General features: G+C 60.0%; 2 protein-coding genes across 8 annotated transcripts; one reads left to right on the top strand and one right to left on the bottom strand.

The window, feature by feature from the left end:
• Positions 1 to 9,070: 9,070 nt before the first annotated feature.
• SLC49A3 (solute carrier family 49 member 3) lies at positions 9,071 to 17,386 on the top strand. Of its 4 annotated transcripts, XM_080687872.1 has the most exons (10): positions 9,071 to 9,664; positions 12,354 to 12,512; positions 12,629 to 12,842; positions 13,011 to 13,087; positions 13,700 to 13,837; positions 13,961 to 14,077; positions 14,475 to 14,627; positions 14,845 to 15,002; positions 15,118 to 15,227; positions 16,174 to 17,386. In XM_080687872.1, the coding sequence occupies exons 1-10, from the start codon at positions 9,530 to 9,532 to the stop codon at positions 16,401 to 16,403; spliced, it is 1,491 nt and encodes a 496-aa protein (XP_080543998.1). In that variant the 5' UTR covers positions 9,071 to 9,529; the 3' UTR covers positions 16,404 to 17,386. The 4 variants fall into 4 exon arrangements, 3 of the variants coding, with proteins under 3 accessions (XP_080543998.1, XP_080543996.1, XP_080543997.1); XR_013961630.1 differs by lacking the exon at positions 9,071 to 9,664 and having other exon boundaries at positions 11,840 to 12,512; positions 15,122 to 15,227; positions 16,174 to 16,313; XM_080687870.1 differs by lacking the exon at positions 9,071 to 9,664 and having other exon boundaries at positions 11,840 to 12,512.
• On the bottom strand, positions 16,660 to 22,516 carry MYL5 (myosin light chain 5; the record flags this gene model as incomplete). Of its 4 annotated transcripts, none has more annotated exons than XM_080687903.1 (8): positions 22,366 to 22,516; positions 20,281 to 20,451; positions 19,271 to 19,378; positions 19,050 to 19,125; positions 18,341 to 18,445; positions 17,883 to 17,961; positions 17,085 to 17,133; positions 16,660 to 16,819 (listed from the first exon to the last, which is right to left on the bottom strand). In XM_080687903.1, exons 1-8 carry the CDS (start codon positions 22,504 to 22,506, stop codon positions 16,718 to 16,720), a joined length of 831 nt encoding a protein of 276 aa, XP_080544029.1. In that variant the 5' UTR covers positions 22,507 to 22,516. The 4 variants fall into 4 exon arrangements, with proteins under 4 accessions (XP_080544029.1, XP_080544030.1, XP_080544031.1 ...); XM_080687904.1 differs by having other exon boundaries at positions 16,661 to 16,819; positions 22,335 to 22,384; XM_080687905.1 differs by having other exon boundaries at positions 16,661 to 16,819; positions 21,778 to 22,380.
• Position 22,517: the final 1 nt, after the last annotated feature.

The raw sequence follows: 22,517 nt of genomic DNA on the forward strand, positions 1-22,517 counted from the left end.
AGGCCGGAGGCGGGGTCTGGAAGGGGCGTGGCCTGGGCGTAGGTGGGGCTTTGTGGAGGCGGAACGGGGCGGAGTTCTAGCGGAGGCGGGACTTTGGAATGGGGCTGGCGGAGGCGGAGCCTGGCGGAGGCGGGGCCTGGAAGGGGCGGGGCATGGGCGGGGCCGTGTGGAGATAGGGCTTTGCGGGGGCGGGGTAGCAGAGGCCGCCCGGAGGAGCCTGGTGGGCGCTGGGACAGCAGCCGCGGGGCCTTGCGGGGCCTTGCGGGGCCTGGGACCCTGCACGCAGCTCACGCTGATTTCTGCTGCTCCTGGACCAAGGTTTCCTCTGGCGGAGGCGGTGTCGTTCTTGCATTCCTGCCCTTGGCAACTAGCACGGAGCGCCCTCTGTGCACTAGTCAGGGGCCCTGCCTTTGGCTCCTGGACGATGGGTAGCAGGGCTGACCCCACAACTCGTCCGTGTGTCCACCTTTGCTCAGGCCCCGCCCTGGAGCTTTAAACAGTGATGGTGACTTCTCCATCCCAGTGGGCTCCACACTCTGGCAGGGACGATAACAGAGGGAAGCAGCTGGATGGGGAGGCCGAGGTGGATGGGAACCGAAGGGACACAGAGGGAGCCAGCCCTGCAAATATATGTAACAGAAGAGTGCAATACTTAGATTCTGAAAAATACCAAACATTGTTGAGTGAAATTAAAGAAGGTCTGAATGAATAGAAAGATATCTACCACCATGTTTGCAGCCAATATTGTTAAGATATTAATTTCCCCCAGTTTGATCTACAAATTCAACACAATCCATATGAAAACCCAGTTGGTTTCTCTGCAGAAATTGCCACACTGAGCCTAAATTCACATGCAAATTCAAGGGACCCAGAATAGCCAGACAATCTTGATAAAGAAGAACAAAGTTGCAGGACTCCCATTCGCTGACTTTATTTTTTTTAAAAATATATTTTATTGATATTTTACAGAGAGGAAGGGAGAGGGATAGAGAGTTAGAAACATCAACGAGAGAGAAACATTGATCAGCTGCCTCCTGCACACCTCCTACTGGGGTTGTGCCCACAACCAAGGTACGTGCCCTTGACCGGAATCAAACCCGGGACCTTTCAGTCTGCAGGCTGACGCTCTGTCCACTGAGCCACACCGGTTTCGGCTCATTCCCTGACTTTAGAAATTACCACAAAGCTACCGTAATCAATACAGTGTGGTGCTGGCCTAAGAAGAGACAAGTGGGTGAATGGATTAGAATTGAGAGCCCAGATATAAATCCTAGAATACATAAAGCATATGTCAGAAAATAAATAACGTATAAGCTGTTCCTCAACAATAAAAAGACAACTTAGAAATGAACAAATCATCTGAATAGATATTCCTCTACAGAAAATATACAAATGGCCACCAAGCACCTGAAAAATGCTCAATATAGTCATCAGGGAAACACAAATCAAAACCACAGTGAAAAACCACTTGACACCCACTGGGACGGCTGTAACCAACAAGACAGGCAGACCAGTGTTGCCAGGGATGCGGAGAGCTGGCACCTCGAGCACCGCCGGGAGATGTAATCGGTGCGTCTGTGGAAAACAGTGTGTTAGTTCCCCAGAAAGTTAGTACACAACCCTGCAGTTCCACTCCTAGGTGGAAGAGCCAAAGAGACGGAAATACGCCCAGCCCTGGCTGGTGTGGCTCAGGGGATAGAGTGTGGACCTGCAGACTGACCGGTCCGGATTCAATTCTGGTCAAGGGCGCACGCCTGGGTTGTGGGCTCAGTCCCCAGTAGGGGGTGTGCAGGACGCAGCTGATCAATGATTCTCTCTCATTGATGTTTCTATCTCTCTCTCCCTCTCTGAAATCAATAAAAAAAAATACTTGTTTTAAAAAGAAAGGAAGTGCTAATACATGCTACAACATGGATGGACCTTGAAAACATACTCAGGGGGAAAAAACAGGCACAAAAGACCACATATTATGATTCTATTTATATAAAATGTCCACAATCGAAGATCCAAAGAGACAGTGAGCAGATTAGCAATTGGGGGGGCTGAGCCAGAGGGGGGGGGTGCTGGAAAGCTGGGGGAAATGGGGCGTGGCTGCTAATGGGCACAGGTTTCTTTGAGGGGGCGATGAAATGTTTTAGAATTGATCATAGTTATGGTTGCACATATTTGCAACTATATTAACATCTACTGACTCATACACATTAAACGGGTGAATTGTATGACATGAGAATTTGATCTCAATAAAGCTATTATTTTATTTTTTAATATGTTTTTATTGATTCCAGAGAGAGGAAGGGAGAGGGGGAGAGAGAAACATCAATGATGAGAGAGAATCATTGATTGGCTGCCTTCTGAGGGCCCCCTACTGGGGATTGAGCCCACAACCCAGGCATGTGCCCGGACAGGGAATTGAACCATGACCTTCTGGTTCATGAGCTGCTACTCAACCACTGAGCCACACCGGCTGGGCTTGAAATATTCTTAAAAAACAGATCCAGCCCTAGCCGATTTGGTTCAGTGGAAAGAGCGTCAGCCTGCAGAACAAAGGGCCCCAGGTTCAATACCGGTCAAGGGCATGTACCTCGGTTGAAGGCTCCTCCCTGGTCCGGGCCCTGGTTGGGGTGTATGCAGGAGGCAACCAATAGATGTGTTTCTCTCACATCGATGTTTCTCTCTGCCTTTCCCTCTCTCTTGCACTCTCTCTAAAAGATAAGTGGAAAAGTGTCCTTGGGTGAGGGTTAACAAAATAAAACAAAATGAAAACCCAGATCTGATCGGGAAGCCATTGTCCATGGAGACCTCCTGTCTCTGTGTGTCTGTGTCTGCAGGTCCCTCCCGGTCCTCAGAGCAGAGTCACGTGCAGCCACGTGTACTGTGTTTGCCTCCAGACGGTCCGGTCCGTGGTAGACAGGGAAAGGACGCCTCCTTCCCCTTCCTGGAGGACACTTGCTTACGATCCAGAGTCAAGAGGAGGTTTCTCTCTGTAGAAGGCGGATGGGTGAGTTTCCTAATGTCAGGGGCACGGCCACCGCATACCCCTGGGGATGGAGCCGGAGGGACCAGATGCAGGCGTGGCTGCCCCTGTGAGAACAGCCGCTCTTTGCCTCTGGCCCGGCCTCGTGTGTTCTGGGGACTGCTTGCAATGGAGCAAAATCTCGCACCCGTCACAGTTTCTGATGGAACACACTCATCTCACACCAGACACACACACACAGCGGACAGGGTTCCCACACGTGCACCGAAGAATCAGGTGCGAGGTCCTTGCCATTCAGACAGAATTAGGTAACCATTTCACCCACACATACACGGAAGTCAGAGGCCCATCTCACATCACACATGCCATTAACCCCGACAGCCTTACATAGCACGCCCCAGACACATACTAAGCTACCCACTCACGCCAGACACGTGAATAAACAGGGGACTGTCAGGACCCGCACAACATCAGGTACCCCCCTCTCCCCACTTCCTCACTCTCTCACACACGTACTCCAGATAGTCCTTAGATCATGCTCATCTCACACCACACACACACATACACACACACACATGCACACATACACAAAAACAAGAAAACCAGCTTTCTCTAGGGGAGAAACCAAGATGGCGGCATAGGTAAACACCTAAACTGCTGCCTCGCACAACAATTTCAAAACTACAACTAAAAGACAGAACGGACACCATCCAGAACCGCAGGAAAGCTGACTGAGTGAAAATTCTACAACTAGAAGGAAGGAGAAAAGCTCACAGAGAATTGGAGGTACGGCAAAGGGTCTTTGTGCACGCAGAGAGGAAGGGCGGCGGAGTGCCTGGCTGGCTTTCTCTGGCGGAAGGGGGAAGGGAGCCCCCGACCGCATTGAACCCCAGTTCTGACTGCACTGAACACCTATTCCGGGCGAGCCCCTGGGGACCCACGCTCTTGTGGGGGGAGTCTGGACTCTCGGGCGGAGACTCGGGAGCCGGGGAAGGCGGAAGACTGAAAGTCCGCTCGCGCCAGTGCGCACAAAGGCTGCGGGAGGCTGCCACAGGCTTTCCCTAGCGGAAGGGAGTGAGAGGCTCCTGACGGCACAAAACCCCAGTTCTGACTGAAGTGAGCCCCAGTTCTGACTGCAGTGAACCCCAGTTCCAGGCGAGCCCCCGGGGACCCACGCTCTTGTGGGGGGAGTCTGGACTCTCGGGCGGAGACTCGGGAGCCGGGGAAGGCGGAAGACTGAAAGTCCGCTCGCGCCAGTGCGCACAAAGGCTGCGGGAGGCTGCCACAGGCTTTCCCTAGCGGAAGGGAGTGAGAGGCTCCTGACGGCACAAAACCCCAGTTCTGACTGAAGTGAGCCCCAGTTCTGACTGCAGTGAACCCCAGTTCCAGGCGAGCCCCCGGGGACCCACGCTCTTGTGGGGGGAGTCTGGACTCTCGGGCGGAGAATCGGGAGCCGGGGAAGGCGGAAGACTGAAAGTCCGCTCGCGCCAGTGTGCACAAAGGCTGCGGAGGCTGCCACAGGCTTTCCCTAGCAGAAGGGAGTCAGAGGCTCCTGATGGCACTGAACACCAGTTCTGACTGAAGTGAGCCCCAGTTCTGACTGCAGTGAACCCCAGTTCCAGGCGAGCCCCCGGAGACCCACGCTCTTGTGGGGGGAGTCTGGACTCTCGGGCGGAGAATCGGGAGCCGGGAAGGCAGAGGACTGAAGGCACACACGTGCTAGCAAGGGCAAGGCTGACGGGAAGCCAAGACTGAGACTCCACCCCATCCAAGCTGAGCACAGAGGCTATTGCAATTTGGCAAGTCTAATCCTATAAGGCTGTCTCCAGCACCGGACTTCTCCCAGCATAGACACAGCTGATCCTTACAGCCAACTGGCCTGGAGGTCAATTCTTCCCAGTGATACCAACAACAATAAAGACTTAATTACAACAAGGCTGTACACACAGTCCACAAAGGGGTGCACCAAGAGTGTCCACCTCAGGTTAACTGGGGAGGCAGACCCACTGGGCCAAATTGGAAACCTAGCACACAAATCTACCAACTCAGGGAAGCAGTGAAAATGCGGCGTCTAAGAATCAGATCACAAACGAAAGAAATGGAGGAAAACAAACGACTGGATATAGAATTCAAAACCACGGTTATAAGGCTTTTTAAGAATATCCTAGAAAAGGCCGATAAATATAACGAGACCCTCGAAGAGATGAAAAAGGACCAACTAGAAATTAAACATACACTGACTGAAATAAAAAATATTATACAGAGACCCAAAAACAGACAAGAGGAACACAAAAATCAAGTCAAAGAATTGAAATACAAAGAAGCAAAAAACACTCAACCGAAAAAGCAAAAAGCAAAAAAAAAAATCCAAAAAGTTGAAGATAATGTAAGAAGACTCTGGGACAACTTCAAGCGTACCAACATCAGAATTATGGGGGTGCCAGAAGAAGAGAGAGAGCAAAATACTGAAAACCTATTTGAAGAAATAATGACCGAAAACTTCCCCCACCTGGTGAAAGAAATAGACTTACAAGTCCAGGAAGCCCACAGAACCCCAAACAAAAGGAATCCAAAGAGGACTACACCAAGACACATCATAATTAAAATGCCAAGAGCAAAAGACAAAGAGAGAATATTAAAAGCAGCAAGAGAAAAACAGTTAGTTACCTACAGGGGAGCACCCATACGACTGTCAGCTGACTTTTCAACGGAAACTATGCAGGCCAGACGGGAGTGGCAAGAAATTTTCAATGTGATGAATAGCAAGAACCTACAACCAAGATTACTCTACCCAGCAAAGCTATCATTCAGAATTGAAGGGCAGATAAAGAGTTTCACAGACAAGAAAAAGCTAAAGGAGTTCATCACCACCAAACCAGTATTATATGAAATGCTGAAAGGTATTCTTAAAGAAGAGGAAGAAGAAAAAAGGAAAGATAAAAATTATGAACAACAAATACATATCTATCAACAAGTGAACCTAAAAATCAAGTGAACTAAAAACCTGAGGAACAGAATAATCTGGTGAATACAATAGAATCAGGGGCATAGAAAGGGAGTGGACTGATAATTCTCAGGGGGAAAGGGGTATGGGGGGGTTCATAAAGAGACTGGACAAAAATCATACACCTATGGATGAGGACAGTGGGGGGTAGGTAAGGGCAGAAGGTGGGGTGGGAAATGGCTGGAGGGGAACTATGGGGGAAAAAAGGAGAAATAATTGTAATAATCTGAATAAAGATTTATTTAAAAAAAAAAAAAAAAAAAAAAAAAGAAAACCAGCTTTTTCTGAGTTCACAGGCTCAATGGGTCTGAGCAGTAGAGACGGATGAGAGCACAGGGTCCTCGATGGGAGGGGCCAGCAACCTGGGTCCCAGGTACTTGTTGCCACACCTTAGGGTGTATGTGAGCGCCCCTCCCCCCCACTGGAGGCAGAGAGAGGAGAGGGGCAACCCCAAGGGCTTCCCTCTGGCAGGGAGTGTAGGCCTCAGTGAGCAGGGCGGTCTTCTTCAGACAGCCCCCTACAGTTTCCCGTGGACATGTCCCGAGCTGGCCTGCTCTTCGGAGAAGGAGGGGGTCACGTGTCCTCTTCCAGGAGCCTGAGAATCCAGATTCCGCCCTGCCCACTCAGCTCCCCGCCACGGGTGGTGTGAGTGTGGGCTCCCGGCAGCCGCGACCTGGAGGCAGGTGGCTCGAGCAGGCACGAGTGAAGGCCTGCACTCCTGGAGGGCGGGGTGTCTCTGGAATCAGGTCCGGAAGGTTAGGCAAGGGATGTGGGTAGGTGGGGGTGGAGGGGTCACCTGCGAAGAACCTGCCAGGCAGGCCGGTGGGGGGCGAAGGGGGCAGGGAGGGGTGCAAGCAGAAAGGTCACCCGCCCCTACACTGCTATTCTCAGCACAGCCACGGCGCTCCAGGGTTCAGGTGTGGACACACCTGGGCCTGCCCCCACAGAGCTGACATTCCCTTGACAAGAGCAGATAATGAGCAACAAACAGGTTGGGGCAGATCACCTGGCGGTATTTCTCTCCCGACATTGCCCTCAGCAAAGGAGGTGTAGCCTTTGCACCAGTCTTGGCAAAGTGAGGCTCTCAGTTGCTTACTTTCGAGCACATACTGTTTAGGGAAGAAGACACATTCGCCTGAAAGAGCCTCGCCTGGTGCTTGTTTCGATGCCGAGAGGAGCCTACATTTGGTTAAGCAGAAAGGAGGTGAAGAAATAGACACTGACTTAGTCATAATGGTGCGTGCTGAATGTTATTTGAAACAAGCCACTAAATATAAATCAAAAAGCAAGATGTAGGTGTTTTTCATGGGAAAACCACTAAGAGATGCCACAGTGTCCTGGACCCGAAGGCGTGCACGTGGACCTGGGCTCCGGTGAGGCTTCTGTGCACGGCGTTCGACCAGGATTCGAAATGTGAACCACTTAGGGGCGTATGGTGAAGACACTGGTCCAGAACCTAAATAAAACAGTTTCACTGAAAGTAGAAGAGGTTATTGTCTCCCAATGAACGTCCTCTCCATAGTGTGTGAGTTTTACAAGTTTTATTTTGCACAGTGGCTGTAACGTTTTACCAATCCTTTAAAATCTTTTAAGATCTATTTGCATTGATTTCAGAGAGGAAGGGAGAGGGAGATATAGAAACATCCACGATGAGAGGGAATCCCCCTCCTGCACGCCCACTCAGGGGATTGAGCCCACAACCTGGGCATGTGCCCTGACCAGAATCGAACCGTGACCTCCCGGTTCCTAGGTCAGTGCTCAGCCACTGAGCATGCCAGTCGGGCTGGGCACATTTTACAACCCTATCAGCAGCGCGCGTGACCCAGTGACCCAGGACCTTGCCACCTGATGTCGCTGTTTTTAGTGGAGCCATTCTGCAGGGTGTGTGGCGTCTTACCATGGGTTTGATTTGCATTTTCCTAAAGGCTAACGATGTCAGCCACGCCGCACCAGTACCATCTGCATGTTCTCTTCAGTGACACGTCTCTTCATTCTTCATGTCTTCTGCCCATTTTCTCACTGGACTTTGTTGTTGTTGTTGTTTTTACTGCTGAGTTGTGTTTTGTTTTGTTTTTTCCAAATAGATTTTTTTTATATTGATTTCAGAGAGGAAGGGAGAGGGAGAGAGCAATAGAAACATCAATGATTGACAGAGAATCCGTGATGGGCTGCCTGCTGCACGCCCCCTACCGGGGGTCAAGTCCGCAACCTGGGCATGTGCCCTGACGGGAATTGAACCTTCTCCCTTTCATCCGCAGGCCGACTCCATCCACGGAGCCACGCTAGCCAGGGCCTTCCTGAGGAGTTTTGAGGCCTCCCCGTCTCTGGGAGGCTGCAGTGCTTTGTTGGATGTGTGGTTGCCAATGTTTCTGCCCGTCTGTGCCTGCAAACACCCCTCCTAGGAATTGTGTGGGACCTCCAGGTCAACCTGGGAGAACTGACATCGTGACTGCGTTGACGCTGCCGACCCATGAGCAGGGTATGCCTCCGTCTTTCAGGTTTTTGTTGTGTCATTTTTAGCGTTCAAGTCCTGTGTGCATTTTGCTAACTTTACGCACAGGGACAATTTCCTATGAAGTCATTAACTGAGCATGTGTCTAGCTTTGGTCCCCAGGTCCGCTGTGGGCTGGCTCTAGCCTCTGTCCTGCGGCCTTGTTGGGCAGTGAGCTCCACACAAGGGCCCAGGCCGGGGTGGAGGCCCAGAATCTGAGCCAGAGGGCCCCAGGGGGTGGGCCCCAGGGGTTGGGCCCCAGGGGGTGAGCCCCGCAGCACTCAGTGAACACCGAGCCCACTCCTGGCAGCCCCAGGGGCATCAGGTGACCTCGGAAGTTCCCCTGGGGCAGTGGGGAGCCAGGGATCCCCGATGGACTGGGTGGGGACACCCCCCCTCGCTGCCTTCCAGCCCGCAGGCCTCTCAACCAAACAGAAACCACGTCCTCCTCCGCCCGTGTTTTCTCAGCTGAACTGCAGACACTGACCCTGCGGGGGAGGCTGCCCGCCCACGGCCCTCCCGGGCGGGGCTCAGCGCCGCCCCTTCCTGGGCAGCAGGACAGGCTCGCCACGCCTTCCTGCCCCGCCCGGGCCCCCGCTGCCCGTCGGGTCCCGGCCTCCCTGCAGGGCCGGGCAAGGGGAGTCGGGGCTCCTCGCTCGGTGACGGGGACTCCAGCCCCGACCTGCAGGCGGGCCCGGCTGCTCCCTGGGCCTGTTGGGACCTCCGGGGTGGAGGGGTGGCGAGACGACCTTTCCACACCCCTTTCAGGAAATGCTGGGACCTCGGGCGCCCTCTCGCGCACCCACCTACGTGGGCGTGTCCGCCGCGGGGGCCACAGAGGCGGTGCTTGGCCCCCGGAGGGAGGGACCGGGTCCCAGTGCTTGTGGCCGACACTTCCCCGCTGGACACCCGGCGGAGTCGGCTTCACCACGGGCCCCTTTCGCGCCCGCGGCGCCCGGCTCCTGCCCTCGGCGGGACTGACCCGCTCCCCCGCCCCGCGCTCCGGGCCCCTCCTCCTCCAAGGGCGGTCCCGACCCCAGCGCCGCTCCTGCCCCCGGCGATGGCGGGGCTGGCGGGGGACACGCCGGGGCCCCCCACGTCGCCGGCCCTGGGCGAGCTGCGGGGCTACCGCGCCTACGCGCGCCGCTGGGTGTTCCTGCTGGTGGTCAGTCTGCTCAGCTGCTCCAACGCCACGGTAGGGGGGCGTCGGGGAGCGGAGGGGAGTTTGGGGGGCACCGGGGGGCGGGGCCTCGGGGCCCCAGGCGGGAACCCAGCGCGAAGTCCCTACCGCGGTGCTCGGTGGTGCTCGGTGCTGGGGCGCGCGTGGGCAGGGGTCCTGCCACCACCGGGCGCGGGTGCCGGGCCGGAACCCCTTCTCCTGGCTGTGCCGTGTGTAGGGTTCTGTGCTCTATGGTCGTCTGCAGAGGTTCCCCGAGGCGGGCGGGTAGGAACCTGGACAGATAAACGGCATCTCCCGACGCCCTCCCTCCCCCTGAGAAACCCCACGCGTGGGCCGGGCCTTGGACCGGCCTCCCCCTCCTCCCCGACCCCTTCCGCTGCCGCCTGTGCCCTGACGCCCTCCTGGGTTTCTGATTCAGTTCTTGGGCCCTCAAGGGCCTTCCTTGCCTGCCCATCCTGACCTCCTCAGCCCCCGGCTGGGATCCAGTGACCTCATCACCTGTCCTACACTTGTTCCTAGGCCAGGGGCTCAGCCAGTTCCTGGGGCCCAGCCCCCAGCCTGCTCCTCCCCCAGACTCACCCCTGAGCCCCCAGTTGCTCTCCCCAGAGGCCTGTCCCCCTCTTTCCCCAGCCTGTCTCAGGCAGGCAGCTCGGCCAGTGAACTGTTCTCCACCTCTGCCCGGTTGGACACCCCCCCCCCCCCCCGCCATGTCCCTGAACTTGAGCAGAGGGTGGCGGCCCCGAGAAAGAACGCGACCCTAGGCTCTCCGGCTGGTCCAATAACCGGACGACAGAGACAGATCACCAAGATGAATAACCGCCTTTAACCACAGGTGTGCCTGTGGGAACCCACACTCGAGGGTCAGAGACCACAGATCAGTGAGGTCCAGAGGGCTTTCGAGCCAAGATGGGGCCAGGCGCCTGGGATGTCGGGGGGGGGGGTGTTAATGCAGGATGGTAACTGTCCAGGGACAGGCGTGTTCCCTGCTCTCCAGCCGATAACTGGACATAAAGCTGACAACCCATGGGGGACGCGGCCGCCGCTCTAAGTTCCTTAGGAGGCGGTGTTTCTCCTGAGGAGGCAGTCTGCCTTCAGCTCCTGCCCGAGGGGCGCGTCTTGGGGAGGCCTGTCCTGAGCCCACACCTGACCCTTCGTGGGCCGGCTGCCGGTCTGCCCACAGGCTGCCCACATGGGGCCTCCATGTGATCCTGTAACTCGAAGCCAAAGCAACCGATGGCAGCAGGACGGCAGGGGGACGGCAGCGGGACGGGGGCAGCGGGACGGGTCTGCTCTGCCGGCCACAAGCTCTGGGGGGGAGGGAGATGAGGGTGAGGCCAGCGAGGGATGGGCTCTGCTTGGCCGGACGGGTCTGGAGAGTATGCCATGTGGTCCCTGCTGGCTCAGGCCGGCAGGAGGCAACCAGGCCCGCCTGGGACTCTCTGAACCTAGAGATCCGTCCCCTACTCTGGCCTTTAAAAGAGGAAGAAAAGGCCCGGCTGGCATGGCTCAGTGGTTGAGTGTTGACCTCTGAACCAGGAGGTCATGGTCAAGGCACATGCCGGGGGCTGCAGGCTTGATCCCCAGTGTGGGGTGTGCAGGAGGCAGCCAATCAATGATTCTCTCTTACCATGGATGTTTCTATCTCTCTCTCTTCCTGCCTCTCTGAAATCAATAAAGATACTTTTAAAAAGAAGAAGAAAAGGCAGCTGTTGCAGAACCTCAGTCATGTGAGGGTCTGCGGTCAGAAATCTCAGGAAGTTGGGTCCCTGCCTGTGGCTCTGACCCTGGAGACAGCTCCTGGGTTCTCTCTGACGGGAGGACTGTGAGCTTGGGTTTGTGACACCTCTCCTGGATCCATCCTGGCCCACCTCCCTCCTCCCTCCTGCAGGGCCCCTCCCCCCTCAGGGGCCAGGTGGCTGGTCACCTCCTCCAGGAAGTCCCCCCCTCCCAACCCCTCCGGCCGCACTCACTGTTTGCTGGAGGTCTGCTGAGTGGAGTCCCAGCGAGAGTTAGTGCCTACAGCGGGAGCGTCTCCTGCTTGGAGGCTCTCCCTCCCAAACACCCCATCTCCTGCAGGGGAGGTGGGGGGCTGGCCTTGGGCAGGCCCCCACATCCAGGTGTTTCCTGCGACGCAGTGTGCATTCAGGCGGAGGTGCCTTCTGGGCTGTCTTCTGTCCCCAGCCCAGTACCCCGCCACCGTCTCTTCCCCTGGGCCGTCCACAGCTCTTCCCACCCTGCCTCCTTCCCCGTCCACCTGGACACCAAGGGTCGCCCCAAACGTGCTCCCCTTCCCGGTCTGTCCATGCACCGGGGGCCAGGGCTACTGGCTCCGCCATCCCAGTGCCTCTTCCAGCTTCCGTGGTCCAGCCATGCCCGGCGCCTGCCTGCCGCACAGTGCACCTCCCCCCGACAGCACTCCAGCCTCCTGGCAGGGTTAGCCCGGCAGGGCCCATCATCCTGCAGCTCTGGGCAGGCTGTTGGCCGCCTTCTTCCTGTAGGACACGCCTGCAAGGGGAGCGCTGTCCACAGTCCAGGCGCGCTGTCTGACCCTCCGCCTGGCAGCCTTCCTCGGGTGACCAGGAGAAGACCCTGGCCATCACGGGACTGCTGGACACTTACTCAGGCTGGCCGGCCAGCCCAGGAAGGCGGGGCCGTGGTGCCTGTGGTGCCCGCCCCTGGGCTGACGCCAGCCTGTGCCCTGCAGCTGTGGCTCAGCTTCGCGCCCGTGGCAGACACCATCGCCCAACACTTCCTCCTGTCCACCGAGCAGGTCAACTGGCTCTCGCTGGTCTACCTGGTGGTGGCCATCCCGTCCGGCCTGGTGGCCATCTGGATTCTGGACTCAGTGGGGCTCCGCTGGGCAGTGAGTTAGACCCCTATCAGGGCTGCTGTGGGACGGGGCGGGGCCCCAAGGGCTGGGAGGCCATTGCCCCTCCCAGACCAGAGTCCCCAGGCAGAGCTCCTGACCGCTCCCTGCAGACCATCCTGTGTGCGTGGCTGAACTTTGCCGGGAGCGTGCTCCGTAGCCTGCCCTCCATGATGTTTTGGATCCAGGCCCCATTTGCCTTCCTCATGGGTGGCCAGAGCCTCTGTGCCCTGGCCCAGACCCTGGTCATCTTCTCTCCGGCCAAGCTGGCTGCGTTGTGGTTTCCTGAGCACCAGCGGGCCACGGCCAACATGGTCGGCACCATGGGTGAGTTGAGGGGTGAGGCCGACGTCTCCTCTGGCTCAGTGAGTGGATCCTGGCCCCTCTGCGCTCCCAGGTCTTGGAGACGGAGGGCTCCCCTGTGGGCTGGGGCCCAGGCCAGGCCACAGTGGACCTGACGTGTGTCTCTGTCCATCCATCCATCCATCCATCCAGCAAACCCCTTGGGCATCCTCCTGGCCAACGTGTTGTCTCCTGCTCTGGTGAAGAAGGAGGATGACATCCCCATAATGGTGAGGGGGCTCGCGGGGTGCACCCACATACGTGTGTATATGGGTGCTACGCATGCATGTGTATGTTTGTGTGGTGCGCACACACGTGTGTATGTGGTGTGTGTTTGTGGTGTGCATGCACATGCACGTTTATTTGTGTGGTGTGTATATGTTTGTGTGGTGCTCACGCTTGTGTTTGTGTGGTGCATGCACACACATGTACATTTATGTGGTGCGCACACGTATTTGCGTGGTGTGTGCACACGTGTATGTTTGTGTGGTACACACATGCACGTTTGTGTGTGTGTGATGTGTGTTTATTTGTGATGTGTGCGTGCATGAGTGTTTGGCTCTCGTGTGCACAAGTGTGTCCACACGTCTTCGAGAGTGTGCACCTGCCCCACCTGGTAGCCACACGGGGCAGTGCCCTCAGAGCAACACTGCCAACACTGCGGGTGCGGGGCAGCCGGACGGGCAGGCCCCCCAGCCCGGGCTCGCCCTTGCCCACACCACCCAGGGAGCCCGAGCGGCACCCCCGAGGGGCCTGTGCAGTGCATGTGTCTGCGGGGCCTGCGTGTACCTGCACACGCGTGTACCTGCATACACATGTGCTGCGTGCACTCCCCTCCCCAGCTGGGCGTCTACATCATCCCTGCCGGCCTCGCCTGCCTGCTGGCCACCGCCTGCCTCTGGGAGAGTGTGCCCCCCACCCCGCCCTCCGCGGGGGCTGCCCACTCCAACTCGGAGAAGTTCCTGGACGGGCTGAAGCTGGTTGGTTTTGTGGGCTCTGGGGCTGGAGAAGGCCTGGGGCAGGGAGAGGCCGGGGGTGGGGGCTGGGCCCGTGGGAGCCCCTGCCTGTCCTGCTGGGCTCCTGACTGAGTGCCCTGCCCTCAGCTCGTGAGGAACAAGGCCTACGTCGTCCTGGCCGTGTGCTTCGGGGGTGGCGTCGGCATCTTCTCCAGCTTCTCGGCCCTCCTGGAGCAGGTCCTCTGCGTGAACGGCTACTCCAACGTGAGTGTCCGCCCTGCGGGGGGTGGGGAGCCCATACTAGGACGGGGCTGTGGGAACCTGTCACCCCAAAGGCTGTTTGCCTCTGCGGCTCCTGCGTGTGGCCGTGGAGTGACCTCCCCAAGCCCTGGTTTCCACATCAGGGCAGGGACCTCCTGTTGCGGGCACTATTGAGATGCTGTGAGTGAGGGGTTGGTGCCAAGCAGGTCACCGGCGGTGGGCTGGGGCCATGGAGCCGTGGAAGGGGGGACTGTGTGTGCGGGTTGGGGTGGGGCCGTGTGGGGGCGTGCACAGCCGGTGGTGCAGGGGGCCTCAGCACGGCTCAGGGACCCGCCGTGGGCTCCCTGGGGAGGCGCCTGTCCTGAGGGTGCCTGATGCCGGTGCCCGGCCTCTCCTCCAGGAGTTCGCAGGCCTCTGTGGGGCCCTCTTCATCGTGTTTGGGATCCTGGGGGCGCTGGCTCTCGGCCTGTATGTGGACCGGACCAAGCGCTTCACGGAAGCCATCAAGATCGGCTTCTGTCTGACCTCTTTGGTCTGTGTGGCCTTTGCCCTGGTGAGTGTCCCCGCAGCCGAGACCACCCCACGGGGAGAATGGGTGCTCCTGGCTTGGGCAGCTGGCAGCCCAACCAGACAGGCATCTAGGCCCTGCCCGCTGGGCACAGCCTACTCAGCCACTGTCCCACTCAGCCAGCTGGAGCCCGTGCGGGCCTGCCAGGCCGGCGTCCCGGGCTGGGGTGTCTGACTGCGCCTCCCACGTGCTTGCTGCCCAGGTGTCCCAGCTGCGGGGACAGACAGTCGCGCTGGCCGCCGTCTGCTCCCTGCTCGGGCTCTTTGGCTTCTCGGTGGCACCCATTGCCATGGAGCTAGCCGTGGAGTGCTCCTTCCCCGTGGGTGAGGGCGCGGCCGCCGGCCTGGTCTTCGTGGTGGGGTGAGTATGTGCCTGCTGTGTGCAGGCCTGGGCTGGGGCCACACTGACGGGCATCTGGCACTGTGGGGGGCAGGGAGCCGTGTTGGGCGCGGCTGAGGGCCTCGTGGCTGTCCAGGCAGGCCGAGGGGGTGCTCATCATGGTGCTGCTGACCGCCCTGACTGTGCACCGCTCGGACCCATCCTTCTCCACCTGCCAAAGCGGCCAGGACCCCCTGGACTGGAAGGGTGAGTGTCTCAGCCCACGGGAGCCCCCGTAACGCAGGCGAAGAGGGCAGGGCCTGGGCCTCCACCTGCACCAGCCCTGGGAACCTCCCTCCATGGGCTCTTTTGCTTTCCATGGTGGGTGGGTGCTGGGCACCCACTGGGCAGGGGCAGGATGGGGTCAGAGGGCAATAGACAGAACTCAGCTCAGCATGATGGGAGCAGCCCTGTACCCAGTGTGAGTCGTGTGAACATGAGATCAGGAAGCCCTAGTCCAGCCGTGGGCAAACTACGGCCTGCGGGCTGGATCCGGCTGTTCTATCCGGTTCTCTTGCTCTCCCCTCTGCTCCTTTACTTTGAATTTATATTAGTTCACACAAACACTCCATCCATGCTTTTGTTCCGGCCCTCCGGTCCAGTTTAAGAACCCATTGTGGCCCTCGAGTCAAAAAGTTTGCCCACCCCTGCCCTAGTTGGTGTGGCTTAGTGGATAGAGCGTTGGCCTGCGGACCAAAGGGCCCCAGGTTCAATTCCAGGCAAAGGCACAGTCTCCTCTCCGGTCAGGGTGCATGCAGGAAGCAACCAATCGATGTGTTTCTTCTCACATCGATGTTTCTCTCTGTCTTTCCCTCTCTCTTCCACTCTCCCTAAAGATCAATGGGAAAATATCCTCAGGTGAGGATTAAAATGAGATCAGGAAAAGAAAAAGAGATGAGAGAGAGGGTGGGAGGCAGAGAGAGAGGAGAAACACAGAGACAGACAGACAGAGAGACAGAGTGCAGATGGCACAGAGAGGTGGGGTGTTGCACCGGGCCCTGAGACTGTGCCAGCGACAGCGTCTGTGACCTGCTCTTGGGGCAGGGGGCTGGGACGGGATGTGACCCTGGTCACTGTGGTTGTGCTCAGTGGGGTCAGCTGTGCTCTGCTGGCTCCATGGCCAGGCCTCAGGCTGGCTGCTGTGTCCCCCCAGTGTCCATGCTGACGATGGCCGGCCTGTGTACCCTCCTGAGCTGCTGCCTGGTACTCCTCTTCCACACCCCCTACCGGCGCCTGCAGGCCGAGGCCCGCTCCAAGTCCTCCCTCCAGGACCTCAGGAGCCCGGCCGTGGACCACGCACCCCTCCAGCAGGCCCTCCCCCCGGCCCCGCTGGGGCGCCCCCAGGACCCTGGCAAGGACACTGCAGGGGCAGCTCATTCCTAGAGCTCCCTGGACGTGCAGGGGCTGAGAGGCAGCCTGGAGAGGGGAGGAGCCGGGAGAGGAGGCCGGGGCAGCAACCGTTGCGCCCGGGCGGGTCCTGCAGGGGCACGAGGACTGCAGCAGGCACGGTGCAGGTGCAGGTGCAGGGCAGGGGGCACGGCTCACGGGGAGCAGATGGAGGGTCCCACAGGCCGATGCCCCCCAGGCCCTCCTGCCCCAGGTGGACACGAACCCTCCCCACAGACACCTGCAGGCAGGTTGGTGGGTTCAGGTTTATTGAACTGGCCACACCAGTGGGGGTGGGGTGGGGGCACCCCTCACTCCTCCTTCTCCTCCCCATGGGTGAGCACATAGCTCAGCGCCTTGTAGTCCAGGTTGCCTGCAGCGTCGATCTTGGCAAATTGCAACATCTGGTCGACCTGTGGGCAGGGTGGTGGGTGTCAGGCCCTGCAGGAGGGCAGAGCAAGTGGGTCCCAAGGGGTGCAGCCCGAGGGTGACAGGTCCCCACCTCCAACCTGCTCTGGGCTTGTTTCTGTGCTTGTGGGAATGAGGGAGGCTGGGGCTCAGCCGGTGGGTGTCCCACCCACACCAACCCTCCAGCCTCTCAGGGCCAGGGCCCACCCCCAGCCAAGCCCTGGGGTCCCCAGGGCTGTGGGGGAGGAGGAGTGGGGCCCAGGGCCAGACCTCCTCTGTAGTCATCTTGTCCGCCTGGGACATGAGCAGCCGCTTGATGCTGAGGACAAGGAGGGAGGCACCGGGTTAGGCTGCTCTGAAGGAAGGGTCAGCCTGGCCGGTGTGGCTCATGGATAGAGTCAGCCTGCGGACCGAAGGGCCCTGGGTTCAATCCCGGTCAAGGGCACATGCTGGGGTTGTGGGCTTGATCCCCGTGCAGGAGGCGGGCCATCAATGATTCCCTCTCATCATTGATGTTTCTATCTCTCCCTCCCTTTCCCTTCCTCTCTGACATCAATAAAAATATATTTTTTAAAAAAAGAAGGGGTCAGCACCGGACAGCTGAACAGTGAGGGGGGCTGTGATGGGGACAGAGACTGGGGGCGATGGGAGGCAAATGCCAGGCACCCTGCCAAGACCGGTTTGGCTCAGTGGATAGAGCGTCGGCCTGCGGACTAAAAGGTCCCAGGTTCGATTCCGGTCAAGGGCATGTGCCTTGGTTGCGGGCATGTCCCCAGTGGGGGGTGTGCAGGAGGCAGCTGATCGATGTTTCTCTCTCATCGATGTTTCTAACTCTCTATCCCTCTCCCTTCCTCTCTGTGGAAAATCAATAAAATATATTAAAAAAAAAAATGCCAGGCACCCAGACCAGCCTGTTCCCAGGGCTTGGCCCAGGGAGCCCCAGACCCAGTGCCGGGCGTGTGGGCAGGACTGGTTTAGCCATCGGATGCCGTGGAGGACTCAGGACCTCGGGGAAGCTGGTGGGGTGGGGTGGGCTTGGTGCCCCTCAGACCCTGCGGCCACACTCACTAGTCCTTGTTGATGCTGCCTTTGCCCTCGGGGTCCAGCATCTTGAAGGCGTTCAGGATGGTCTCCTCGGCATCCGTACCTGCCACAGAGGCTCCGGTCCTGCTCCACCCTGGCCCCCCACTCTGCCCTCAGCCCGAAGGCCCCTGCTCCCGACAGCCTGGGGCACGGGCAGCTCCTGGCCTGGGGGCTCCTCTCTGGCCCTCACGGCCCGCCTAGGCCCAGAGCCTGGGCAGCACTCAGTGAGGGGACAGGGGCCACCAGTGGCCAGCAGGAGGCAGGGCTGGGGCTGAGGGTGGAGCTCCCAGCTGGGCGGGGGGCGGGGGGCGGGGGGCGGTGAGGGGTTAGGGAAGATGTGGGGGCCACACATTTGGGTCCCAGAATGCTGGCTCCTGGCTGTTGCAAGGGATCTGATTTCATGTGCAACGTCTGGATTTCTGAATGAACTGCCCGAGGCTCACCAGTCAGCTTCTCCCCGAACATGTTGAGGAAGGTGGTGAAGTTGATGGGCCCCGAGGCCTCCTGCAGCATGGCGTCCAGCTCCTCGTCCTTCACGTTGGTCTTGCCTGTGCAAACACAAGGTCACGGGGGCAGCCGCCCTTGCTGATGCATGCACTGTCCCCCCGCCCCCCGCCCGCCGGCAGGTGCCCGTGGACAAAGTGGGGAGGGAGACCAGCAAATGGGGGACTCCTGGCCCAGGCTGGTGGGTGCAGGTTCTGCATGTTAGAACCCCGAACCCTGAACCCGGGAAGGTGGGCTGCTGAGGACGGGGGGGGAGGCCCCATGGTGCTGGGAAGGCCTGTGGCCTCACCTGGGCATGAGGGGACCCAGGGGAAGGCAGGTGCGGGAATCCCTGCAGGTAGAAGCAGCCCGCCCTCCCTGGGCTGCGGGCAGGACGACTCAGGCTGGGAAAAGTGTGTCCCCCGATGGGGAGGGCGGGGAGCAGGACCTGCCTCTAGCTCTCACCCCATCCTGGGCAGTGGTGTCCCTCCCTGGACCCCCCCGCCTTGGCGGTCCGCCTCCCTGTGCCCTGCCACACCCCTGCCAGCCCTTGCAATGCAAAGGGGAATTTCTCCGCAGCCTGGCCCCCCTCCTTGCAGCCTGTAGGTGTCAGACCAGACTTGAAGGCTGAGGGCAGGGGCCTGGGGTGGAGCTCTGCCCAGCACCCACCCAGGGAGGCGTAGGTGTCCTTCAGGTCCTCCTTGTCGATGAAGCCGTCTCGGTTCTGATCCATCAGTGTGAAGGCCTGGAAGGAGGCCGCCCAGTGAGGCCCGGTGCCCACTCTGACTGCCCTAGGCAAGGCCCCCACGGGGTCTCCTGGCAACCTGCGGCCCCTGGGTAGGAGCTGGGCGGGGGGGGGGGGGACCTCTCCTACACGAGCAGAGCCTCACCTCCTTGAACTCCTGGATCTGCGTCTGCTCAAAGTTGGAGAAGACGTTGGAGGACGCCCTCTGCGCCCGGAGGGCCCCCCCCTCCTTCTTCTTGGTCTTCCTGCTGGCCTGAATGAGAACACAGGCTGAGGCTCCGGGCCAGGCCTTTGGGGGACTTAATGCAGAGGAATGGCAGACCAGACCGTAGTGGCCGGAGTCTGGGTCCACAGGCTGGGCAACTTCAGGTGCTGGTGAGCATGGGAGCCCCGAGAAGGCTCACCTTGAACTTGGCCCTGCTCCGTCTGCAGTCCAGCCAGGAGCTGGCTGGGGGTCCAAGGAGCCAGTGGACTGTGCAGGTGGCCAGCGGTAGATGGGTTTGCTCTGGGTACCCCGCTACGGCAACAGCCAAGACCCGTCTTCCAGCCCCAGACTGTTACTGGGCAGCCACAGGGCACAGATCCCCCCATGCCCAGCCGCCAATACCTGTGCACACACTCACCTTGTGTGCACACCCTCACACGGTCACACTCGAGAGAGCTCTCGTGCTCCCCTGCCCAGCTGCCTGCCTGTGCACACTCACCATGCCAGGTCCGCTGGTGCGATGGTCTGTGCCCTCCCTGTCGGGTCGTCCGTCTTAAGCTCCTGCCCACTCCCCCAGGACAGCTCGCACTCGGCCTGTCACTCCCTATAAGGATAGGCTCGGGCCCCCCGGGGACCGGACAACTGCCGAGTGAGCTTGGCAGTCAGCAGTGACTCAGATGCCCCCTCCTGCCCTGCCCAGCAGGGCCCCAGTCTCCCAGGCCCCTCCCGACAACTCCCCCCAGGAGCCCCGCTATCCTGTGCACCTCCCGGGTCCCTGTATGTGGACCCAGTGGCTGGTCACCAAGCATCTCCCACATATAGTTCGTGTGCCCTCACTTCCCTGCCTTAGAGGCAGAGAGGTGGCAGGTGCTGGAGCCACCACTGCCGTCCCCACCTTGGGTTCACAGAGGAGAGGGAGGGCTAGGTGGGCGGGCTGGGCCGGCACTTACCTGGTCTTCCCACATGCCAGGACCGTGGGTGTCCGTTAGCATAAGGTCAGAGGCTGATGTCCTGGTCCCCAGCCCTGGGTGTGCAGGGATGAGCGCATTGCGGGGTCTGTGCAGCCACAATAGCTGGGTGGGTGTTCCTGGCACCTCTCTGAACCCTTGCCTCCGCTGCAGCTGTAGCAGGGCACACGGAGCGAAGGTGGGACCACAGGCACCCCGAGGAACCAGGGGAGGCGCGGCCCACCCGCAGGGATGCGGGGGGGTGGGGACTTTCAGGGGCTCTTCCCAGAGGACACCAGAGGATGTGGGAGACGTGGGCCTGGACTGCACCTCAAACAGGGGCTCCACTGTCCCCAGCTGGGTGGGGTTGGCTGGGCCTGGAGGGACCTCAGGCCAGGCTGCAGGAGTGGGGAGGGCCATACCCAGGGGGGAGGCATCTGAATTCTGTGCTCACAGGCCCAGCAGGGGAGGCAGTGGGCCAGCAGAGCCCCCAGGGGTGCTCCTGGGCCGGCCAGGCTCTGAGCACAGCACTAAAGATAGCCTTGCAGCCTGGTTCCCGGGAGAATCTCGGGATCCGGCATGGACAGCTGGCCCTGACAGGTGCAGGGACGCAGCAGGCCATCCTGGTGCCTTGAGCCAGGTGGGACCCCCACCACCCACCCCAGGAAAGGCCCTGGCCAAGGTAGGTGTACGGGCTCCAGGGGTCTGCCTGTGTGCCTCTGGGGCACCACCCCACCCCGCGGGAGCGCTGGTGTGTGGCCCCACCTGCTCTCTGCCCCACCTTCCCCCCACACTTATTTTTGACTCTGGAAGCAGGAGTTGCTGAGGAGCCTGGTTTATTTTAAAATCAGGGAAGGGTGAAGACGGTTGTCACCTGAGGTCACCGCCCAACTGCTCTGGGGAAAGAACGCATGTGCTTGAGTGTGGGCACTCAGTGGGCACGGCCTGTGGGCACAGGGAGTTTATCCTGTACCTTGTAGGGTCCGTGAGCCTTCTATCTCCTCCGGGAGCCCTGAGGGTGGAGGCCTGCACCCAGGAGAGGGCCTGTAGGGCCCGCCTCCAGCCTCCCCAGCCTGGAAAAAGCACAGGGACTTTCCAGCCCGGACCCCCGGGCCAGGACTGCAGAGAAGGCGGCTGAGGGAGTGCTGGGCCCTGGAAGGGGTCCCTCCCCGCCTCCCTCCCAGATGCACTGATTAGATTTACTGGTGTCCGAGCCTCGTGCCCCGCATTCCCTTCCCTTTGTGCAGTTCAGGTCTCTTCCGAAAGCCTGGGTTTGGTGAGGAGTAAGGAGTGGGCTTCCCCCCTGTCCCTGCCACCGCAGCCAGCAGAGCCGACCCTCCTGGCCCCAAGCCCTGGCTCTCAGGGAGCTTCTCCAAAAGGCGCGGGGGGAGGCAGCAGAATGCTCGGGTGGCCGGGGCGGGCCAGCCAGTTGCCATGGGAACCATGCGCCAGCACGGGGGTGGGGGGTCGGTGTGGGAGTCTGGGCAGCCCCTTGCACACCTGGGTCTGCCTGGCGGTGTTCTCAGAGGCGCTGCCCACAAAGCTGGGGAAACAGGGCTGCTCCCAGGGGCGAGGGGGCGCAGCGGGAGGGGAAGGGACCCCGCGGGGGTGACCGTGGCTTCCACCCAGAGGCCCCTGAGGCCCAGGTTCAGGTGGACCTTGGACTGCAGGTCCCGAGGGCAGGAGCGGGGAGACCCAGGGAGCGGGCCCTGCAGGGGGACTCCTCCCGGGAGCCTGGCCCGGGGGTGGTGGGGAGGCACCCGCGCAGGCTGGACGCTGGAAGGGGCCCCGAGGCCACAGTGCGGGGCTCAGCCACCTGCCCGGGCGGCCAGGGGACGCTCAGTCCCGGACCGCCCCAACCCGGCCGCTCAGATTTTCTGGAACAAACATCAGCTCCAAGCGACCTGCGGTGGAGGAGAGGGGCCCGGGGGGGTCCAGGGCAGTGGCTGACCGCACTCTGCGAGCCTGACTTAAGACTTAATTTCGGACCCACGGCGTGCGGGCCGCCTCGTGCGCTCGCTGAGCCCGAGCGTCAGGGAGGCGAGCTGCTCACTCACTGGGTCCCGCGCAGTCGCCCGCCCCGCTCACCCTCCGCCATCGCGCACGCGCAGCCCCCGCGCAGCCCGGACCTCGTGCGCGCACGGTGACGTCACACGTACACCCTGCGGGCGCGCACCGCTCCCTCTGGCCGCCAAGGGGCGCCGCGCTCGCTTGTCGCCGACGGCGCATGCGCTGGCTCC

The sequence above is a fragment of the Plecotus auritus genome (genome assembly GCF_963455305.1).
Source record: "Plecotus auritus genome assembly, chromosome: 1".
NCBI lineage: Eukaryota > Metazoa > Chordata > Mammalia > Chiroptera > Vespertilionidae > Plecotus > Plecotus auritus.